This window comes from Urocitellus parryii, chromosome 3 (assembly GCF_045843805.1).
Source record: "Urocitellus parryii isolate mUroPar1 chromosome 3, mUroPar1.hap1, whole genome shotgun sequence".
Lineage (NCBI taxonomy): Eukaryota > Metazoa > Chordata > Mammalia > Rodentia > Sciuridae > Urocitellus > Urocitellus parryii.
In genome coordinates, this window is record NC_135533.1 from 50621497 (window position 1) to 50643169 (window position 21673).

Sequence of the window (21673 nt, forward strand, 5' to 3'; positions counted from 1 at the left end):
CAATCCAGTGCTCTGCTCCCTGCGATTTCCGGAGCCTCCCTTATCCATCAAATTCTTTATCCAGAGCACTTTAGAATTGGTTGGTACAAGTACCTGATGGTTCTCACCCAAGTCCCTAAAGACAAATGCCTCTAGGAGTACTTTTGGGCTGCCCACTAGCCAGGCACACCTGCTGAAACTCCTCCCTGCTGCCATCCACTTGTGTCAACCTCACTGGGGCCCTGCCAGACACCTTCAGAAAGATCTGTAGCCTCAGGAGGAGCACGGTTCTCTAGCACGCAAATGTCCAGCTACCTTTCACAACACCCAAAGGCCCTGGGATCCTGCTTAGGAAGTTTAGGCCAGGGTTCTCCAAGTTATCCTCATATGGCTACTTACAAAGCTATAAAATCCGTGGTGCTTGGACTGAGGTGTCTAAGGTACACAAAGGTACCAGGCAGCAGTAAGGGATGCATAATAATCTGAAGATCACCCTGCACACATCAATTTCCCCTAGTGTTGTAACTCAAAGAGGTAATATAAATACTGAGTATGATTTACTTCCATCCATCAGGTATAGCCATTAGGTGTCACCTTATGATGTGGCAAAGGTAATGTACACTTTTGTTAAAGTCCAGACTTGACAAATTCACTACACATTTTGCCACTCCCACCCTCTCTCTCTCTCTCTCTCTCTCTCTCACACACACACACACACACACACACACACACACACACACAAACTGTGCAAAAGACATGAACTAGCAAGTTCAGAAAAGGGCAAATTTCTCTAAGCGTATAGCCAAAGAAAAGATTCACTAAATCTTTATAGATATTAGGAGTTTTTTTTTTCTACAGAGGTTGAAGTTATGTATTTTAAAAGAAAGCATCCCTCATTGAGAACCATATGTATTAATGCACGTTTACATTGATACTTGCTTTTAGATGAAGCTGATTGGTCCAGTGCCCGATGACTTTGTACTCTGTACTTTTGTTGGTTATTTGATACTGGAAGATATCATAACGTCCGGGAGCATCTCCGTTTTCATTAAAAGTGACAGGCGTACCAGCACTGCCTATAAACGTTTAGAAAACAGTGTTAATAAAGTTTAAATAATATAGTCCATTGGGATTATATTTTCTCTAAAGAAGAATGGTAGATAAAATATATTATGCGTTTTAAGTGATACGAAGATTGTAATCCATACAAGGTCATTCTTGATAGCAATAATATCTTTTAAATGAAAATAAGCCAGATGTATGAATAGGAATCAGATGTGCTTTATTATGCACATTAGAAAGTAAATGATGAGCATCCAAGTTAGGCAATGTACAGAGCAGCTAAATAAATATAAGATGATAGACTGAATATTCATTGCTTGCTACACAGAACAGTAGTTAATAGAGAAAAATGTAAATGTCTTGAAGCATGACAGCTATTGTACAATAGGAACTACAAACAGCAATTCCAAATTGGCAGGAGGAGATTCCAGCCAGAATCCTTGGAGTTTGATTTCATCTCAACTTCAAATCCACACACAAGCTGTTGCCCTTTCTAATTCCTCTGCCTCTGCTACCTCTGCCCAAGAGAATATCAGCATGGGCTGCTACTGGGAACTTCTCAATGGGTGAGGCAGCAAGCCGTGGGAAATTCCATCTCTGCTCAGATCATAAAAATCCCTTGATTCACAGGGATGAGTGTGACAGTATTAGAGCAGCACAGGATGCAAAAAATGCAGTCTTTCCTAAACTCCATTTCTCTCTGAAGCTTTCATCTTTCCTCTTAATAGCTTCGGCTCACTTTTACTTTCCATCTTATTGACTTCTATAATTACAGGTGTCTGAGTGGAAAGGGATCACCACCCCAGTGTTGTCTTGCTCCATCCAGCCTCACTCTACACAGACTTTCTGTTCCTTTAACAGCCTTTAGACCCCTTCATCTTCATGAATTATTCTTTCCTATCTCAACAAATTCACCCGACACCCATCCTTTTTCTTGCTGCCTATCTTCTCTCTATAGGCTCCCTTCCCTGAATTTCTCCTTTGAAGATATTGGATTTAATTTCTCTTTTGTTCTAGAAAGAAACTTTGTTCTCCTTGCTATCTCTTTTTCATATTATATTCTCCAAAATCATATATTATTCTAAATACACCAACTTATATATTTCCATCTGATAATGAGTTTATTTTATATGTACAGTTGTTTACCTAATGATCAATAATTACAAAATTCTGAAACATTTATCAGGCTAAATAGGTAAAATTATCAAAAAAGATTGTAACTTTGCAAATAATTACCATCACAACAGCAATTAGAATATTTAATGAAAATGTTTAATATCTGTTTTCTTGATTTTTTTCTAAAATTAGAAGATGAAGTCTCTAATGAAACCACAGATCCCTGATATTCTTAAATACTGCTGAGCCAACAAGAGGTAGCACAGCCTAGAGGAAAGGTCACTGATCTGAGGGCTAACTCCATTCCCCATTTACATTCACAATCTGTGTATGTCTCTTTTTTCATTTATACTAAGAACTTAACAATGAATATAATATATTTTTGAAGTTGCTGGAGAACAGTACCCATGCACATCATCATTCTTTTTTATTAATTCATGGAGGAATTGACTTTATGAATTAATGGAAGACTGAGGAATTAGGGGGGAAGCAGGAGCTCTCTAATCAACCAGTATCATCTTACCACTTCTAGATACTCAAGTGGAAACCCATTTGCTTTTCTTAACCAACACCTTTACCAACTTCTAGTGTGACATTGAGGTGGTTAACCTCTTAAATCCTAAGTTTCTTCATCTACAAAGTGGGAGTAATAGCACTTTTCTCTTAGAAATGTTGTGAGAATTAAAAGAATCAATTCTTATGAAGTGTTTAAACTAATGCATGAGATAATTAAATATTTTGATTCAGTAAATATTTAGATTTAGATTCAGTAAACACCAGTGCATGTAGATAAAAAGAACAGAGGCATCTTTAAGTGATGCCTCAACAAAAAATTATTGAATTTCCAATGGTGAAGATCTGACTAGAAAAACACACATTATGAATTTCACACTATCATCAATTCCTGACATTTATATATCACTTTGAAAATTTTGAATGTCACATTCTCTACTGAATAAAATGGTATTTAATTTTCTCTAAGTAGAATTCCCAACGTTGTCACCTCCTTGACCAAATGATTCTCATCTCCTACAATAGCAGTTTCTAATCATTGTGCCACAATGATACGCAAGATGGAAGAAAGTCACTTGTGTAACACACTCCCATGAATGTACTCTGGGTTCTACAAAATTTCTAGTGGAACAGATGTCTCTATAACTCTTTTCTCCAGTTCAAGAAAGCCTATTGGAAAGCAAGTGCACAAAGGGCTACATTATCACAAAAATATAACTCCCAACTTTGCTACTTTACATATCATTTGTAGCATTAAGTTACACTAAATTTGACATGGAATTTAGGGGAAATATATGATTAGGAGTATGAGTTCTGGAATCAGATTGTGGGGTTCAAATCCCCAGTTCTGCCACTTATTATATGTAACTATTTTAAGTTCTTAATTTCATTATATTGCACTTCAAATATGGGCTAATAGTAATTCCCATCTCAGAGGGATATGTAAGTATTAAATGAACCAATCTATGTAAAGAATATTATATAAATATTTTATATAAATATTTATATAAATATTATATAAATATAAATATTATGTAAATACTTTAACTGTATCTTTTCATTTTGTTGGTACATTATAATTATACATAATAGTACAATTCACTGTTACATATTCAGACATGCAAATAATATACTTTGTTTAATTTCATTGCCTAGTACCACCCCTATAGTAAATATTATTCTTTTTTTTCCCACACCAATGCTATTTGAACCCCCCCCACACCCTTATTGATGTAAGAATACTTGAACTTCTCAGGGAGCAAATACGGTTTTCACAATATCTCTCTTACTAATCTTTATACTGTTTTAACAAAATGCCACATAACCTAAAATCCCATTCCCTGCATCACCATGCTCTACTTGCCATCCTGCCTTTGCATGTGCAGTTCTAAATCCCCTTCCTGCTTCTTCCTAATCATTCTTGTTCATTCCATTCCTCTGAGATGTGGCTCAAGGGTCAAGCTCTTGTAGAGTATGATCTTCCAGACCTGAAGCCAAGACCCAAGTACCACTTCCATTCACTTTACTCTGCATATTTTTATTATTGATCACATACATAACTAACATCCATTCAACAGATATTTATTGAGAGCCTACCTGGTGCTCAACACTGAGTTGATTCTGCCTTCCTCACAAAGCCATGGTCTCCTTAGTAAAGGTGGAATGTATCTATTATCTTTGTAAGCACTACACCAAAGACAGTGCTCAATATTGAGCAATCAATCAATAAATTACAGGCAAGCATAAAAGGGGCACTCCCTCATGCTCTCAATCAAAGCCATGCTCAACCTCTTCATAATATTATGAACTTCAAAATAATAAATATATAAATAGGGCTGGGGATATGGCTCAGTGCTTAAGTGTCCCTGCATTCAATCTTTGGTACCATAAATAAATAAATAATAGTGTGAGCTTCATTTGTATCACCTCTCTTCTTTTATATTCACAAATGAAGAGATCAAATCAGTCCTTTACTCATTGTTATCAATGTGACATTAGAAACCAAAGCAAAACTTTGGCATATCTCTAAATGAGCCCTGAATTAATTTATGGTAGCTGAAGAAGTTTTCATTGCTGATTGCTTTAGCATCTTGTTTTTTAGAATATGTTTTTTGGTCATGGGCTAGACTTGCAGTTGAATTACATCAAGCCTCTCACATAGAGAGCTGACTCTGTTGCATATTGATGTATCTCAAACTATTGCCCTGGTACTCTGGTCTACGTAACAAAGACATGCAAATAATATACTTTGTTCACCCTTGAATAGACATGAAGGACTCATTGATGGTTTACTACTTTATACATGTTTGTTGTCTTTTAAAAAGATGATCTTTTGTACTGAAATTAGCCACTCTGTGAAAAATAATTAAGGAAGATTTTGTCTAGGACAAAATCAAATGGTAAATGACTCTGAATATATTTATTAATTTATCATAACTAAATTACATAAGTAAATATAAAAAATAAATTAGAACAGGGAATAATCATATATATACAGTATATAATATATAGAATTATATACATATAATACTATAAATCATGCTCCATCAAATTTTCTTGTTTTACTCCTTTCCTTTCTACACTTTAGGAATTTCATTTTTAAGTGCATTAAATTTTTAAAATACTTTTTAATCCATGTATGCTAGTAAGAAATGGAAACAAACTCATGAAGTTGTGAAGTAATTTTTACTAGTCAGGTACTGCCCTCAGGGTCCACACATCTCCTGGAATATTTTCTGTACAATAAGAAATGTATGGGAAAATTATATTTTTATTACTAGGCATCTCAAGAACTTGCAATGTGGTTGTATAGGAAAAATTATACATCCAGTGAAGAGTTTATTTGAAAATACTTGGTCTTTTGAGTTTTATGTGGGGAGAGATTATGGGCTTGGGATTCAGGTACTAAAGTTTGATTTCTGGATCTGCCAATTACCTATGTGATCTTGGCAAGTTACCCTCATTAGGCCTCATTTTTCATCTGTCAAGTTTGCATAATGACCCCAACCTCTCTGGGCTATTTCAAGGAATACATGAGATGACACATGTAAAGCATTTATTGTGGGCTTGCATGCAATAAATAGCAATGAATGAAAACTATCATCATCGTTATCCTTTCCTTTGCCATTACATGTATGTTCCCTTGGTCTACGTTTTCTTCTTTCCACAATGCAAAAAGCAATACAATTCATTCACCTCCCTGGGAAAAATTACACTTTTATATATTTATAAGTGTAAGCTTCTCTATTTATTTTCAAATTTACTACTTTCGTTCCCCCTTCTCTTTGCTACCCAAACTTCATCCATTAGCCCATCACCACCTCCAACATTAGACAAGCAGGAAAATGTAATAAAATATAAGAATTGTGAGATCAGTTAATTTAGCATTTTTAGCAACCTTAGATAAAGAATGACTGTATGAAATTTAAGGCATTGACTAAAATGCAATGGAAAAGAGCAATTTTCAACAGAACCTCAGTTATTCATGTTCTTCTTTTCCTTATCTTCTTCATTTTGTCAAGTATTTATTGCAACCAATAATCATTACTGTGTATTTGAAAAACTCACTTCATAGTTTAGTTATTTAGGCATCAGTCTGATTACTCTGACTCACATCCAGGATGCAGCCCCATTCATTGAAGACTTGAGTTTCTGACTCACCGTATTCTTCATCCACATTCCTGCTGTTCTTCCTGGAATTCTTACTACTCACCTGGGTGACTCAACACCCTGGCCTCTGCATTAACTGACTTCACTTAGAATTTTCTTTTCTTTTTTTTTTAATGTCTTATAATCTATGACCATGATCACTCTTAAAATTGCCCCATACAATAATGATGTCATTTACAAACTTTTCCTTCTGGACAACACTTTTTACCTCTACTACAGGAATTCTATGTGCCCCTAAACTTACCAATTCACAGATCACCCTTTTTGTCACCATATCTCAACCCCCCATGATACTTTCTCTCCTCTTCTTTTACTACATGAGTTCCATGATCTTCCTTGCCTATACCTTTTGTTTTCATGTACTTCTCTCTGTTCAGTTTTGTTCTTCTACCAATCACAGTCATGGTTAAACTAAATTGTACTCAAGCAGCTGAATGTTGTTAAAGAAACAAAAACTCTACTGTCTGGAAGGACCAGACTCTGCTGAGGCAAATGTTGTACCCAGGGCATGACAGAGGGTGTCTGTCTCCCTAAATTTTACATGCAGGTAACTTGTATGCTGTAGCTAATGAGGAACCTGCTATCTGATCTTACCTTAAGTTTGCAACATCAGATTTCACATGTGCAGTCAACATTGCTTTGTAGTCCTATCATACTTTGCCAGTCAGACCTCTTCTTTCTGGATATTTGACTATTTAGCATCTTATTCTTACATGTTCAACACATTCCATTCCCTGTCATTTTACCTTGTCTCACACATTCTTACTGAGAAAAAAACAGCAATAAGACAGAAATTCCCCTGTCACTCCACTAGAAAACCTGCATCCACACTGGTACCCTGTTTCCCTGCTGTTGCAACACACCTTCCTGATCCAATCAAAGGCACATTCCTTCCCTGGTGTCCGGCCTCATCTGCTCTCACCCTCTGCACCCTTAGGTCCATAGCTAGCTCTTTATTTTACATCAACAAATTTAGAATTTCTGTAGAAGTATACCCTAAAATTTGGAAATGAGTTCTAATAGTTCTCCTCTTATTATGAATGCAAGCAAACAAATCCCATTACTCTAATCCCAGTCCCAGCTAGCTACTGCCTTCATTTCCACCTTCTTCACAACAAAACAGTGCTTACTTTCTATTTTCTTATTTCTAACTCTTCAACCCATTTTGATTCCAAATTTAACCTCCTACCTCCATTGATGAGTTTTGAATTGGAATGTCCATTTCTGAGTGCACTATTCCAACTATCTGCATTTCCACTGTGTTGTTTTATAATTATCTTAAACTTCACATTGCAATCTTCTTACTCAGATACCATACTTGATATTTTCACATTTCCAAACATGAAGAGTCATGTAATCTGTCTCCTCTTAGTCAGCACCTATTGGCCATTCATTCAATCAAGTCAGAACATAAATCTATACCCCATGACTTACAGTACCACGTTTGGGGTGAAGTGTTGTGAACTCTGGACTTCAATTTGTAACAATATATCCAAATTGGTTCTTTACCACACTCATGCAAGATGTTAACTGGAGAAACTATGTAAGAGGGTATATATTATACTGTATATTTTATCCACTCAGTTTTTCTATAAATTTAATTTCTCTTAAAATATCTTAAAAAGTAAAAGAAAAAGGAGAAATCAATTATTACAATATATTTTTATGAAAACCAATATATGCAAAATATCATGTCAAACTATAAATAATATATGAGTATTAATGAGGTGTCTTTCACCTTTTCTCCTAAGTCTCCAAAATCCTAGGCATATTTCATGCTTACAGCATATCACAATTTGAATGAGCCTCATTTCAAGTGCTCAGTTGCCACCCATGGCTACTGGTGACCATATTAAAACAGCACTTTAATACTGTCTACAGGGCAATTCAGTTGGCCTCTACTCCAATTGTACTGAACCCTCTTCACTAGTTTTTCCCCTAAAAGTATATGGGTTCACCCAAGTCTGACCTAGGACTCAGAGGATGCCAGATCGCAGGAGTGAAAATTTTAAAAAGGCAAACAAACACATGCCATATCTGGTATAAACAGATTCTGTCTCAAAAACATCCACAATTTTCCCATTCCATTTCCTTTCCCACTAGCTCAGTCCAGACTACCATGCCATCTCTCCCTGCCCTAGCCAGTACCCTGCATTCACACTGATCAACAGCAAGGTAGTTACTCTCTACCCTGGAGCCCAAGTGATACTATGAAACAAATCAAATCATGTCACTCCTCTTCTTAAAAACCATTTGCCGGATTGCCATTTCACTTATAATAAAATACAAAAGACTTATGATGGTCTTTAAGGCCCTCTCATTCTTTGATTTTTTTTTGTATTGTATCCATCCCTGTTTTGCAAACATGTAAATCTTGCTCTGTCTCAGGGATTTTGCATTTTCTGTTCTCTGTTCCAGTGTTCCTCTCCCTTGGATCACCTCACTGGCTTCTTCTCATGATTATATTCCAACTCAAATATCACAAAGAGAGGACCTGTCAAATAATTATAAGTAATAAAGCCTGTCACTCACTATTACCCACATTATCTATTTCTTTCATAGTATTTGTGGGTATCCAAAATATATCATAGATTTAACTGATTATTAAGTATTATTCAATTATATGCTTATGACTGTGGAGACATGTTAACCATCATATGTGTACCAAAGGCTATTGGATGAGCATCTCAATCTACAGTCTCTCCTGGGAACAGAGTTAGGCTATATGGCCAGTCATTGTACTTAGATATGGCCAAATGATTAGTTATAGTCAATCAAATATGAGAGGTGATATGTACTACTTAGAAGGATCTTTAAAAGCCCCCTAAGTGGTCCTCTGTGTTCATTTCTCCTTCTGGGTGGCTAGAATGGAAATGGCATGCAGGATAACCTAGGGATCTGGTCTACCTGGTCAAATGGCAGAGCTTGGCATTAGCCTGCATCCCAGTGTGTGTGCAGAAGGTCTGTGCTACTAGTTCATCCACCATTTACCCAGTGTTATTATGTGAGTTCAAAACAAACTTCTGTTTGAGTCATTATAGGTCATGAATTTTCTTACAACAGACAGTCATAACCTCTGAGTATCTAGTAAAGTAGAACTTCAATTAATAACTACTAAATAAATCAGTATAATTATACTAAGTCTGGAAATGAATGCTTCACTTATGGACACATTATAAAGTTTTAAGAACTCTGCAGAGTTTTATAACTGGCCAACAAAAACACTGGAATGGATGAGTAATTGGCTTCAGATTCTCCTTAAGAGTTAAGACTGATTACTGCAATGTAGACACACACACACACACACACACACACACACACACACACACACACTACAAGGTGGAATGAAGAATTTGCAGTCATATTCCACAATTGCAGGGAAAAAGTATCCATGTTTATTAACCATGGTTAAGGCACTCACACAATTGAATGTTTTCATAAAAACTACATATACAGATATTTAAAATATGTGTCAAATTTTAGTTTGAAATGACTTTATTTGACAATTTGGGTATGTAATGAAAGAAAAACAGAATGAGGTATTTAGTTGAATGGCATTTCTAATTCTCTGAGCTAACACTTCTTGATTTTTTTCCATTCAGAAATTGAGCTGAAAGCACTATTTCCTCTTGTGAAAGTCTCTTTATGATTTGGGGATTAAAGGTGATTTATGATTGCCAAGAGTCATCATCATTAATGAATAGCACCAGTTGAGAAATAGAAATACAATCTATAATTGCATTTATAGTACTCACATAAGCTGATTGAACTTTCAAAATAAGAAAAAAAATCCATTACATAGTGATACACATCTCAAGGAAGCAGATGAATTAAGAAGCTTAAATAAAATCTCTTGTAAGAATAGTGACCAAAGAGACTATTAAAATATCAAATGATTGAATAAAGAAAAGAAATGGGAAAGAACATATTGCAATTAGGCAAATTTTAGTAATACATTTTATCTTAAAAGGAATTGGGGAACAAACCAAAGTATCTTACAATTCCCTGAATTCAATATATCTTTATTTCCTAACAGAAATCCTTGCTTTATCTCGTGCAACTGAAGCCCTTTATTATTACTTTTGAGGGCATTAAACACTTTTTACATGAGAATTTTAATACATTACTTCCATTATAAGAAGGACTATGCTTCATGAATCACTGTATTTCTAATAGTGATGAGTACATACATAAGAGGTGTGTGTGTGTGTGTGTATGTGCGAGCGCGCAGCATGAGCATGCATGACCGTACACAAATGCACATACACACATATATTCCAGCCTTTCAAATTTGCTATATTAGGAGGAGTGTCCACTGTGATGCTTGGAAACAGTTCACTGTGTTGCTAGCAAAAGATGTTCTTGCTATTTAAAAATACTCAAATTTATCAATTTTTACAATGAATGCTTTCAGGTGTGTGTAAGAATATTTTTATTCAAATGTCTAAAAATTGAAAGTTTATACTTTTTACTAAGAATTTTAAAATGTTTGCTTTTGATAAATGCATTTTTAGTTCACCTGTAGTTGACATATGGTGTGACTTAGGGATGCAATACCACTTTTTTATAAACTGATAATCATTTTTCAATTTTTTATTAAATAATTTCCCTTTCAGTACTGACTGCACAGATGTTCTTGCTTTATACTTAAGAACTGTAGAGAAGTGAGACTACCTGTTTTTTCCTGTTCCAATAGCTCCTTGTCCACCCTTGACCCAATGTCATATTATAGAAATTACTAAAATTCATAAAAATACTGAAACTGGTATGACAAATCCCCTATTCTTTAATCTAAGTGTTCTGCCTTCTCTTTGGTTTATTCTTTCCTAGATGAAATTTAGAGCCATTTTATTAAGTTCTGTCAACAATCTTGTTTGGATGATGATTGGAAAAATAATAAAGTCTTCAAATTAATTGGGAAAATTTTGTTATCTTTGTATTATCTTCCTATCCAGTAGCACAGTTTGCTTCTCAGTGATTTAGATTTTCATTCAGAGGTCTTAAACTATTTTATAATTTTATTTTATTTTATTTCTTCTGTTTTTCCAGGGGGAGGAAAGAATTCTTGTTGTTTGATGCTGGGGATTGAACCAGGGGACACACATATGCTAAGCACACTCAATCACTAAACTGCACTCCAGGCTCCAGTTTTAAAATCTTTTTTCCACAGCACTTTATCAATTTTTATATGTTGATTTATTCCTAGGTTCTCAGTATTAACTGATAATTATTATTATCTGATTATTATTATTATCTGATTATTATTATTATTATTATTATCTGATTATTATTATTATCTGATTATCTGATATAAGTATATAACTCTTAAGTATATATATATATATATATATATATATATGTGTGTGTGTGTGTGTGTGTGTGTGTGTGTGTCTTAAATTGCACTATCTACTACTTTTCTGCTATTATTTAAAATGCAGCTGACTCATTTCTGTGAGTCTTATATCTAACCCATTGGTTTTCTACTAGAAGTGATTCTTGTCCCCCAGAAAATATCTGGCAATATCTGGAGATATTTCTAATAGTCACAAGTGGTGAAGTGATGCTACTGGCAAATAGTGGAAGAGCCCAGGAGTGCTATTGAGCATCCTACAAAATACAGGACAGCTCCCTACAACAAGAATTCATTCAGTACAAACATCAATAACTTCAAGGTTGAGAAACCCCTGAATAACTGTCCTAATACACTTAGTAATTTATCATACTCAAAAGTAATAGGACTGGGCATGGTGGCATATGTTTGTAGTCCCAGCAACTTAGGAGGCTGAGGCAGGAGGATCAAGAATTCAAAGCCAGCTTCAGCAGATTAGTGAGGCACTTAGCAACTCAGCAAGTGTCTATCTCTAAATAAAATATTAAAAAGGGCTGGGGATGTGGCTCAGTGTTTAAGTATCCCTGGGTTCAATCCCTGGCACCAAAAAAAAAAAAAAGAGTAATATCGATCTATAATATTTTTTCTTATAATGGACTTTTTTAGGGTTATATTTACCTCAAATAATGATTTAGAAAATAGCTCCTCTTTTCTATTTTCTGCAGAATTCTACATAAAATTATGAAAACATATTCCCTGAAAGTTTTATAGAATACATCTGGGATCCTATCAAATGCCCAGAGGAGACTGAATAAATCAATTTTGGCATAGGGCATATTCATACAATGAAGTATTACATTATAATCAAAATGAATGAACTGCTTTCCATAGTGTTTGCACCAATTTGCAGTTCCACCAGCAATGTATGTGTGTACCTTTTTCCCCATATCCTTACTAACAGTTATTATTACATGTAGTCATGATAATTGCCATTCTGACTGGAGTGTGATGAAATTTAGTCTTGCTCTAATTGCTAAAGATGATGAATATTTTTTCGTTTATTGATTGTATTTTTTCTGTGAAGTATCTGTTCAGTTTCTTAGCCCACTTATTGATTGGGTTATTTGTTTTTCTGGTGTTGAGTTTTATGAGTTCTTTATATATCCTGAAGATTAGTAATCTATCTGAGCTGTGTGGGGAAAAGATTTTCTCCCATTCTGTAGGCTCTCTCTTCATGTTATTGATTGTTTCCTTTGCTGAGAAGAAGCTTTTTAGTTTGAATCCATTTCATTTATTGATTCTTAATTTTACTTCTTGTGCTTTAGGAGTCTTGTTAAGGAAGTTAGTTCCTAAAACAAGATGATGAATATATGGGCCTACTTTTTCTTCTATTAGGCATAGGATTTCTGGGACTGCAAATTGATGCAACCACTATGGAAAGCAGAAAACTTGAAATGGAACTACCATTTGACCTATTTATCTCACTCTTTGGTTTATATCCAAAGGACTTAAAAATCAGCATACTACAATGATGTAGCCACATCAATGTTTATAGCAGTTCAATTCACAATAGCTAAACATGGAACTAGCCTAGATGTCCTTCCACAGAAGAATTGGTAAAGAGAACAAGGTACATATACACAATGGGATATTACTCAGTCCTAAAGAAGAATGAAATTATAGCATTTTCAGGTAAATGAATGGAGCTTGAGAAAATCATGCTAAGTGAAATAAGCCAAACTCAAAAAACCAAAGGATGAATGTTTTCTCTGATAAGCAGTTGTTGATCCATAATGAGGGGAATGAGGGCAGGGAGAATGAAAGAACTTTAGATTGTGCAGAGGGAAGTGAGGGGAGAGGAGGGGGTGTAGAGATGGGAAAGATGATGGGATTAGATGGACATTTTTTTACCCTATATACATGAATGACTACCCTACTGGTATGACTCTATGCATGTGCAGCCAGAGGAATGAGAAGTTGCGCTTCATTTGTGTACAATGTGTACACAAGATGCATTCTACTGTCATGTGTAACTAATTAGAACAAATTAGAAATTTTTTAAAAAATAATGAACCACAGAGATAGCCACAAATGTAGATGAACCTTAGCATTGCAGTATTGAGTGAGAAAATCTTAGCATTGCAGTATTGAGTGAGAAAATCTTAGCATTGCAGTATTGAGTGAGAAAAGGAAGTACACAAAATATAATTTACAAAAGTATAAGCAAACATTTTTTATTTTATTCTTAGGTAAATATATACATATGAAACACAATGTGTTCTAAAAGGTGAAATAATGTTGTTGATTGTTCAGCAGGAACAATCATGAGCTGGTGATGGATATAGCTTTTCAAAATTCTAGATGGAGTATTTTCATTTTGTTCCTTAAAATAACCAAATAACTAAATAAAGTGAAGTTTGCATGGATGAATGATGATTATGTGTGATAAGCCAAGAAGGGGCAGGGGAGAGAGAGAAAGATAAAGTAGAAAATAAAGGAGGAGCAGGAAGAGGCAGAGAAGGAGAAAAGAGGGAAGGTTTTAAAATGGGGGAGGGTGGGGAAAAGTGGAATCAGAGAAAAGGAAGAAAGGTAGAAATAATGAATTTTTTAATTCATCATAAAATAATAAAAAATTGAAAAGAGAGAAATCCACTATGGAAAAGAAAAGGGATATTAGAGACAGTGCTTTAACATTTGTATAATTCCATGAATCAACTGAATGCTAGCCTTATAGGCCTATTATTATGGCATTGGAGAATGTGAATCTTCCCTGTAGGTCTATGAACCCAAACAAAATAGGTCACATACAGAATTTCCTTCACCCAGTTCTCCAAAGCAGCTATTTTATATACTTTTAGATTTTACATTTGTCAAACCTTCTGTCAGAATATCTAGTTTATGAACTATAACTGTCTGGGATTAAAATCACAATATAATTTTAAGCTACAAAGCCCATTTTTTTCATTATGAAGATTTTTAAATGAGTATAATAAGGCTAAAATTTACTTCTTCCTAGTTGATTCATTATTTCACTCCTGCTGAGTTTCAAATTGTTCTTTTATCAAGGGTTAGGAATGACTCTGTAATAATTCATTGTTTAAAATATCACCAATGTACAGCCTGCATATTTCAGAATTAATATTTTGTTAATATTTGCAGAATTACTGTAAAGTTATCAAATACAAAGAATCTTAAGGAATAGATGCCAAAGTGTCTAAAGAAATGAATAAAATATCAAACTAGCAGAGAATGACCCATTTCTGACAATAATTTATGGATTGAATTTTAAAAAGATATAAATCATTTTCTTATAATAGACTTGATTTTCTGTAATTATATGAAGTGTCAATGCATATTAGGCCACTGTGATAAATGTAAATTATCTATGTTACTATGGTGATTTTAGATTCAACAGTAAATGCCTAATAATAAGGAGCATAATTAAAGGAAACAGAAAATATGAAGAAAAGTTACTATACATTAAAAAATAAAAATATATTGTGACTATCACATATGAGTTTCAGAATATGACCTGTCAAGTGACAATAATAATTATTGAATAACATTTTATTTTCAAATGTACATGAAGAATTTACCAATTATTTTTAATTTAATCATTTAATATGACTGTTTTCTGCCAAAAATAAAATGTTGGCCAACATCATAAATTAGACATATAATTCATATTTTCCAAGCACTAGGACTCACAACTTGAAATTTTTAACAAAAACCTTAAAAATATTAAAAAATTTTATTTTAAAAATGCTTAAAAAATCAACAATGCCTGAGAATTTAAAAAAATAAACATTTATTTAAGTTAATTATTTAATCAAAGGGAAAATTTAAAACTACAATTATTATAGATTACTACTTAACAGTATATTTCAAAACCTAAAGGATGCGGGGCTGGGACTGAAGCTCAGTGGCAGAGTGCTTGCCTGGTTTTCGCAAGACACTGGGTTTGATCCTTCACACCACATGAAAAAACTAAACAAATAAAATAAAGGCCAAAAACAAAAACAAAAAACCTAAAGGACTGGGCCAATGCTATTCTCAGAGAAAAATTTAAGGATATAAATGTTATTTTAATGGTTAAACAAATGTGTATACACATACATGGACTCACAAAAAATATTGAAATAAAAAATGTTTTTAAAGCATGACACCAAATCAAAGATATGAGGGAAATAATAAGTGAATGGCATAAATATGTAAAATTTCAGAATTTTATAAAATCAATTGAAATAAGAATTGATTTCTAAAAAAATGCATCAAGGAATCAATCTTCCTAACATACACAGAGCTCTTCTAAATCTTAAAAATTTAAACCTCCTACATATTTGGTGAACATGAAGAGAAAATTCTATGAAGAAAATATAAGAATTTACAGTAAGTATACAGAAAATGTTTGCAATATATAATAATATAACATCAATGAGTTGAGAATGTTCAAATTCAATCCAGGATTAAATGTTATAAGAGAAAGGGGGTAAAATGACACTTCCATTCTCTGCTGTTATAATTTAAATTCATACCACCATTCTTGAGGCAAATTTTCAAGATGTATCAATTCTCATTTAAAACATGCTTATTCTTTGATTTAATAATGAATATTTATATTCTAAAAATGGGCAGAGGACTATGACAGGTACAAAGAATTACACTCAACCACTGTAATGAAAAAAAAGGTTGAAAATCTATGTGGGATACAAACATAATCCCATTTTGCTGAGAATAAGAAAATAGAAACAATATAAAAGTATCAATGGGTGCATGGATCAACTGTGAAATATCATACAATAGAATGCAATGGAGCCATTAAATTATGTTATAAATACATATTATTAATATGGAATACTTCATGGAATAGTTTTACTTTCCAAAGGATCATATACACCCACGAGGGTAGCTATATTTTAAAAAGTAGAAATGATGTGCTAGTGAAGACATGGAGAAATTGGTAGTGAGAGTATAAAATTACTATACATTGCTAGTGAGAGTATAAAATTGTAGAGTCACTGTGGCAAAAGGTTTGCCTTTTCCACAAAATGTAAAATATAGCCATCTATATAGCAGATGTTTTTGTGTGAACATGTGTTTTCAGTTCTCCTGGGCATACACCAGGGATCTCCTGGTAAACAATACATATCATATCGATGGCTACTATACACAGATTTAGCAGATAGAAGAAGTAGCTCTTAAAGCTGCTAACTGCAATATCAGCAGGGAGAGCCTACCTCCCTTATTCTGCTTCTGTAAAAAGAATTTCAATTCATCAATGAGGTCTGTTCAGGTCAAACAGGTAGCTCATCTTTGATAAATCCCCCAAAAGTATGCCTGTATTTTTGTCTAAAAGATCCTAGCATCTAGAAAAGAAAGAGAGAAAGATGTGTGTTCAGTTATTGTTGCTAGCTAGTACTGATATTTCTGAAGATTGGTCTAGATATTATGCAATCTGAGTTTGTATCTGTAAATATAAACTAAGTGGAACATCTGGATGAGAAAAACTTTTTGATTAAAATTAAAATAACTTTTGTAGTAAAACAAGTGATTGAAATAGTTTTCATTTCAAAATATTCTTGTATAATTTAATATTACATTTTGAAGACCTTTAAATGGTTAAAAATGTATCAGTCTTTTGAGAAAGCATCAGTAATTTTTAAATCCATATTCAAAACTAAAAATTCTTTGTGTGTAAAAATGCCCTCTTCTTTTCAATAACTATATGGTATATAGAAGTGTTCATGCAATCAATTAGTTCAGTTTAACTTTTGTGTTCTTTAAAACAGAACAAATATTTTGTCATATTTTCTAGTATGTTTATCACAGTATATAAGAGAATGTGTATTTTATATTAAAACAGTTCTATTTTAAATCTACATTTATATGAGTTTTCAGACTTTTATTACCATTTACTTTGTAATACTATATAGAAATTCCATTCAATTAGAAATAAAGTTACTGGTTTCTTTTAGAAAGAGAAGGGGGTATTTTGCCCATGATTATTAAAGTAAATAACTTGTGATTTTAAAATTATGAAAACATCAAGTTTTAAAACCAAGGAATTGGGAGTAATTAGAAGTAGTTTTAAAGCAGTTTATAAATGTATCTGAAAAAAGAAATTTTTTAAAAAGTTCTGTGCCTAAGCTATCATCAGGCATCCATTGTTGATTTTTCCTAGCATTCTCATATCCCACTCCACAGCACAACAAAGTCACAAGGAATATCTACCAGCCATGTGGAAATGTATCTAGGCCATGGCTAGTCACCTCTTCTCATTCATCAACAGAATGGGTTTCTTGACTCCCCGGGTTGAGAATCCTGGTTTCTCATTTTCCTTGTTTCCTTTGCATTTCACAATTTACTTTTACACTGTTTAATCACACTGTTGACTTAAACCCCTTTAGGGATCTACTTCTCATATTTGCTACTGGCTGAAAACTCAAAATCAGTATTAGCACTGACCTCCTGAACCCCTAGAATTAGCACCTAGTCAGCCTTCTCCACCAGACTTCCTGTCTTAGAGTTGTACATTATCATCACCTCCATTAATACTATCACTAATATTACCAAACCATTATTGAGTCCTTATTATTTGCTGAACATTGTGGATATACAGAGATTTAAGTGCATCTTATACTTAAGATCATCCAGAGATGTTAGTGACTTTATCTTTAAGCAGTAATGTTAAAGCAAATGAATGTTAAAGGATGCTCTGAAAGTTATGACCAGACAACCCTCAGAAGGGTAAAGGGGTTAGTGGTAGAGAGAGCAGAGGCTTCAGAGTCAAACCTGCCATACCTGTGAGAGCTCTGAGAGGCTCTCATTGTGCGGGTTCTCTCTTCTGATTGGGGAAAATATCCACCATATCATAGAGTGACTGATGTATTAAATGATACAACATTTTATAAAGTGGTATGCTGTCAATGGTTGTTATCATCTTCATTCTTCAGTGCTATCTATGTCCATGAAAGTAGAATAAACCAGTAACGTTTTAAATCAATAATTTTGTTCAGCTGAATAATTAACTCAAAAAACCAATTTTATCTTTTTTGTGTCCATTGATTTGATCAAGGGTGTAAAAAAATTCAACCAAGTTGATATTTCATTTTTGTCAACATGAATTCCCATTTGAAAAGCATTAATGCCCTATAGCTATTTATGTTCATATTTGGTGATTAATGTCAACTACTAATATTTCTCTCTTTAGCTAATTGAGAAATTGATCTGCTGAATTCAAACAAGTTTCTGAAAACATAATAATCAAAAGCATTAAACCCTCATGACCCTCTACTTTGAGCTTTGTTGACTTCTGCTGAGGCCCAAGTTTAATGAAGTTTCAATGTAATTATTTGCTCCTATGAATAAAACTAAAATTTGGGCATACCATGGAATATATTCTTTCAAATAGAAATAATTTTTAAAAACCAGGTCCTCAGGGCTTTTTTTTTCTGTTAAATGTCTCACAATTTTTAATCTACCTCTACCAAAGAACTCTGGCACTTTGTAGGCAAAGTAGCATAGCATGCATGAATGGCCTGCCTGTTTGTTATCCTATAGAGAGGAAATCTTGTCTCTTGCATTGCTTAACAGCCACTTGGCTCACAGATTCCTGTTAGAGCCCTAGACAAATGTGATTCAGTTTAACCAGTTGATCACTCACTATAATAGTAAGATAATAATCACCTGAATACACACAAGCATTTACATGTCATAAATACACTAATGAAACCAGAAACCTTCCTCTTAGAAAGTTAACTCAGGTTAATGAAGACAGTTAACTCAGATTAATGAAGATGATACTCCAAACACTTTTATTTTATTTTTTTAATGCAGAAGGTGATAGATATCCTATATGTCCCAAAACAACTGTCTGAAAAGAATAACAAAATTATTATTGGGAATGTTTATCAAGCTCTCTCTCCTTTTCTTCCTTTGAAATAGCTAAATGTTTTATGGTTTCTGATTTAAATGCCTTCTAAAATTGAGTTCTTGGAAGTTGACTGATGCATTATTTTTATGACTAAAACACCCTTAGAAACTCATGTAAAAGATACTTCGTGTGTTTTTAAATCCTGAGAATACCCTAGGAGAAAGGTATATTTAAATAATTGCTAAAGAACAACATCCTGCATGGTCCTTTAACCAGAAACCAAAACAAAATTAAAAGCCACAATTGTGTGTTTGTTTTACTTTCATATAAAGCTTATAGGAATTATATTTATTTTATTAGCTACCTTATTAATTAATTTGTTCTTATACTTTAAGTTCAAACATAAGATGGGAAATTAGAGAAAAATAACAGAAGTGCAATACTGAAAGCAACTTTAATAATTGGGATGCCTTATGGCTTTTTAATCTTTTGGTTACATGATACTTTTGTAACTATATTTCTGTTCATTCATTTTTCATTACCTTTAATTTTGATAGCACTAGTTTCTAAAATTCATCATCTCAATAGTAATGATGTTATTGAAATAGTCATATCATATCTAAAGGATAGGTTGCAATGTTACCTTGCAACAACCAATAATCAGATTATCTCATTAGGGAAGAGGGAAACATTAAAAGTCTTTCTCAATCCATCTAGTCCACTGTGTATCAGGAGAAGAAAACTATATCTAAGGACATCCAATTAAGACATGTTCTATCTGTTACCCTTTAAAGCCAAACTGATTTAATGCCCATCTTTATCATTGAAAATAGGAGGAAAGAGAATATCATCAGATAATAGAAGAAAGGAGTTGAATTTTTTAGATTTAGAGCACAATGCTGTTCTTATTTTAACTTAAAATATCATTAGAGATATTCATATTATAAATTTAAATGTAGAGATAAGCAAAAGAAAGGAGAATAAAAGGATAAAGAAAATATTCGTTTACCATCTTATTATTTTTAAATGTTCGAATCTTTTTATTTGTATTTGTTCATTATACATTTCAATGGCTATTTCTCCTATCATTGTTTAACGATTACATTGTTTGATCTACATTCTTTCTCATTGTATCTAGAGCTATGTAGTTTCTTTTACTTATTCATCATTTTTTCCTTTATTTAAAAATTATAATGTAGAAGTATATAAAAGTGTATAGTAGGTAAAATACAGTTTTAGTCCTCCCCTTTAGTAACATCTTCCATATTCTCCAGAGGTATTCAGCTAACTATTTGGTGTGTATACTTTTAGACCAATTCACAAGCCTACAAATGACATATATTTACATACCTGTATAACTGAATAAATTTTTCTAATAGGATCCTACCTGTTATCCATTAGAAACCTCCTTTCCCAAAAACTTACTCTGGTGTAGAGTAAATATAGTTTTTAAAAACAGGATCATATAATTTATACAATTTTTAATCCTTCCGTTTTCAACTAACAGTGTAACTCTATATAGAAAACTCTATATGTCAATACATGAAGATCATTACTGTAACTTAATTGGCTACACATTATTTCTAGTATGAATATATCATAATTTACTGCACCAATCTCATAATGGTGTATTCTTCTGAGATTGCCAATTATTTAATTATATAAAAATAATGCCACAAAATCTCATAGCAATTTTAAACATGGTTTTTAATACTCCAAAAAATTAAATGCTTTGATATATATCTAACAAAACATCTATAGATCTGTATATGTACATGTTTATATACAAAATACTGATGAAAAATATTCAAGAAGGTCCAAGTAAATATTGGACATGTAATGTTCATTTCATGGCTGTTTCTTTATCTAGTAGTCTGGTTTATTTTTATTTCTTCAGCTGGATTTGTTAAGTTAAGAGCAAATCCTGATGTAGATAATTTACTTTTGGGAATTCTTTATCTAAATAGTAGCAGCTATGTGAAAGTACAGATATTAAAATAATGTGAAAAAGATTTAAGAATTATTTCAGGATGTAAATTAAACACACACACATACACACACATAAATATGGAGTTTCTTTGATGTTTGTTCCCTATTGAATTGAGATTATGCATTTAAAAAAATTCAATCCA

At 33.1% G+C, this 21673-nt stretch overlaps 1 protein-coding gene across 1 annotated transcript in view; it reads right to left on the reverse strand.

The window, feature by feature from the left end:
- Positions 1-21673, reverse strand: part of Grm8 (glutamate metabotropic receptor 8) — a 738202-nt gene that overhangs the window by 131999 nt on the left and 584530 nt on the right. Inside the window, exon 7 of the mRNA XM_077796710.1 lies at positions 919-1055. Coding sequence (XP_077652836.1) covers positions 919-1055 — 137 coding nt within the window. The remainder of the gene's footprint in view (positions 1-918; positions 1056-21673) is intronic.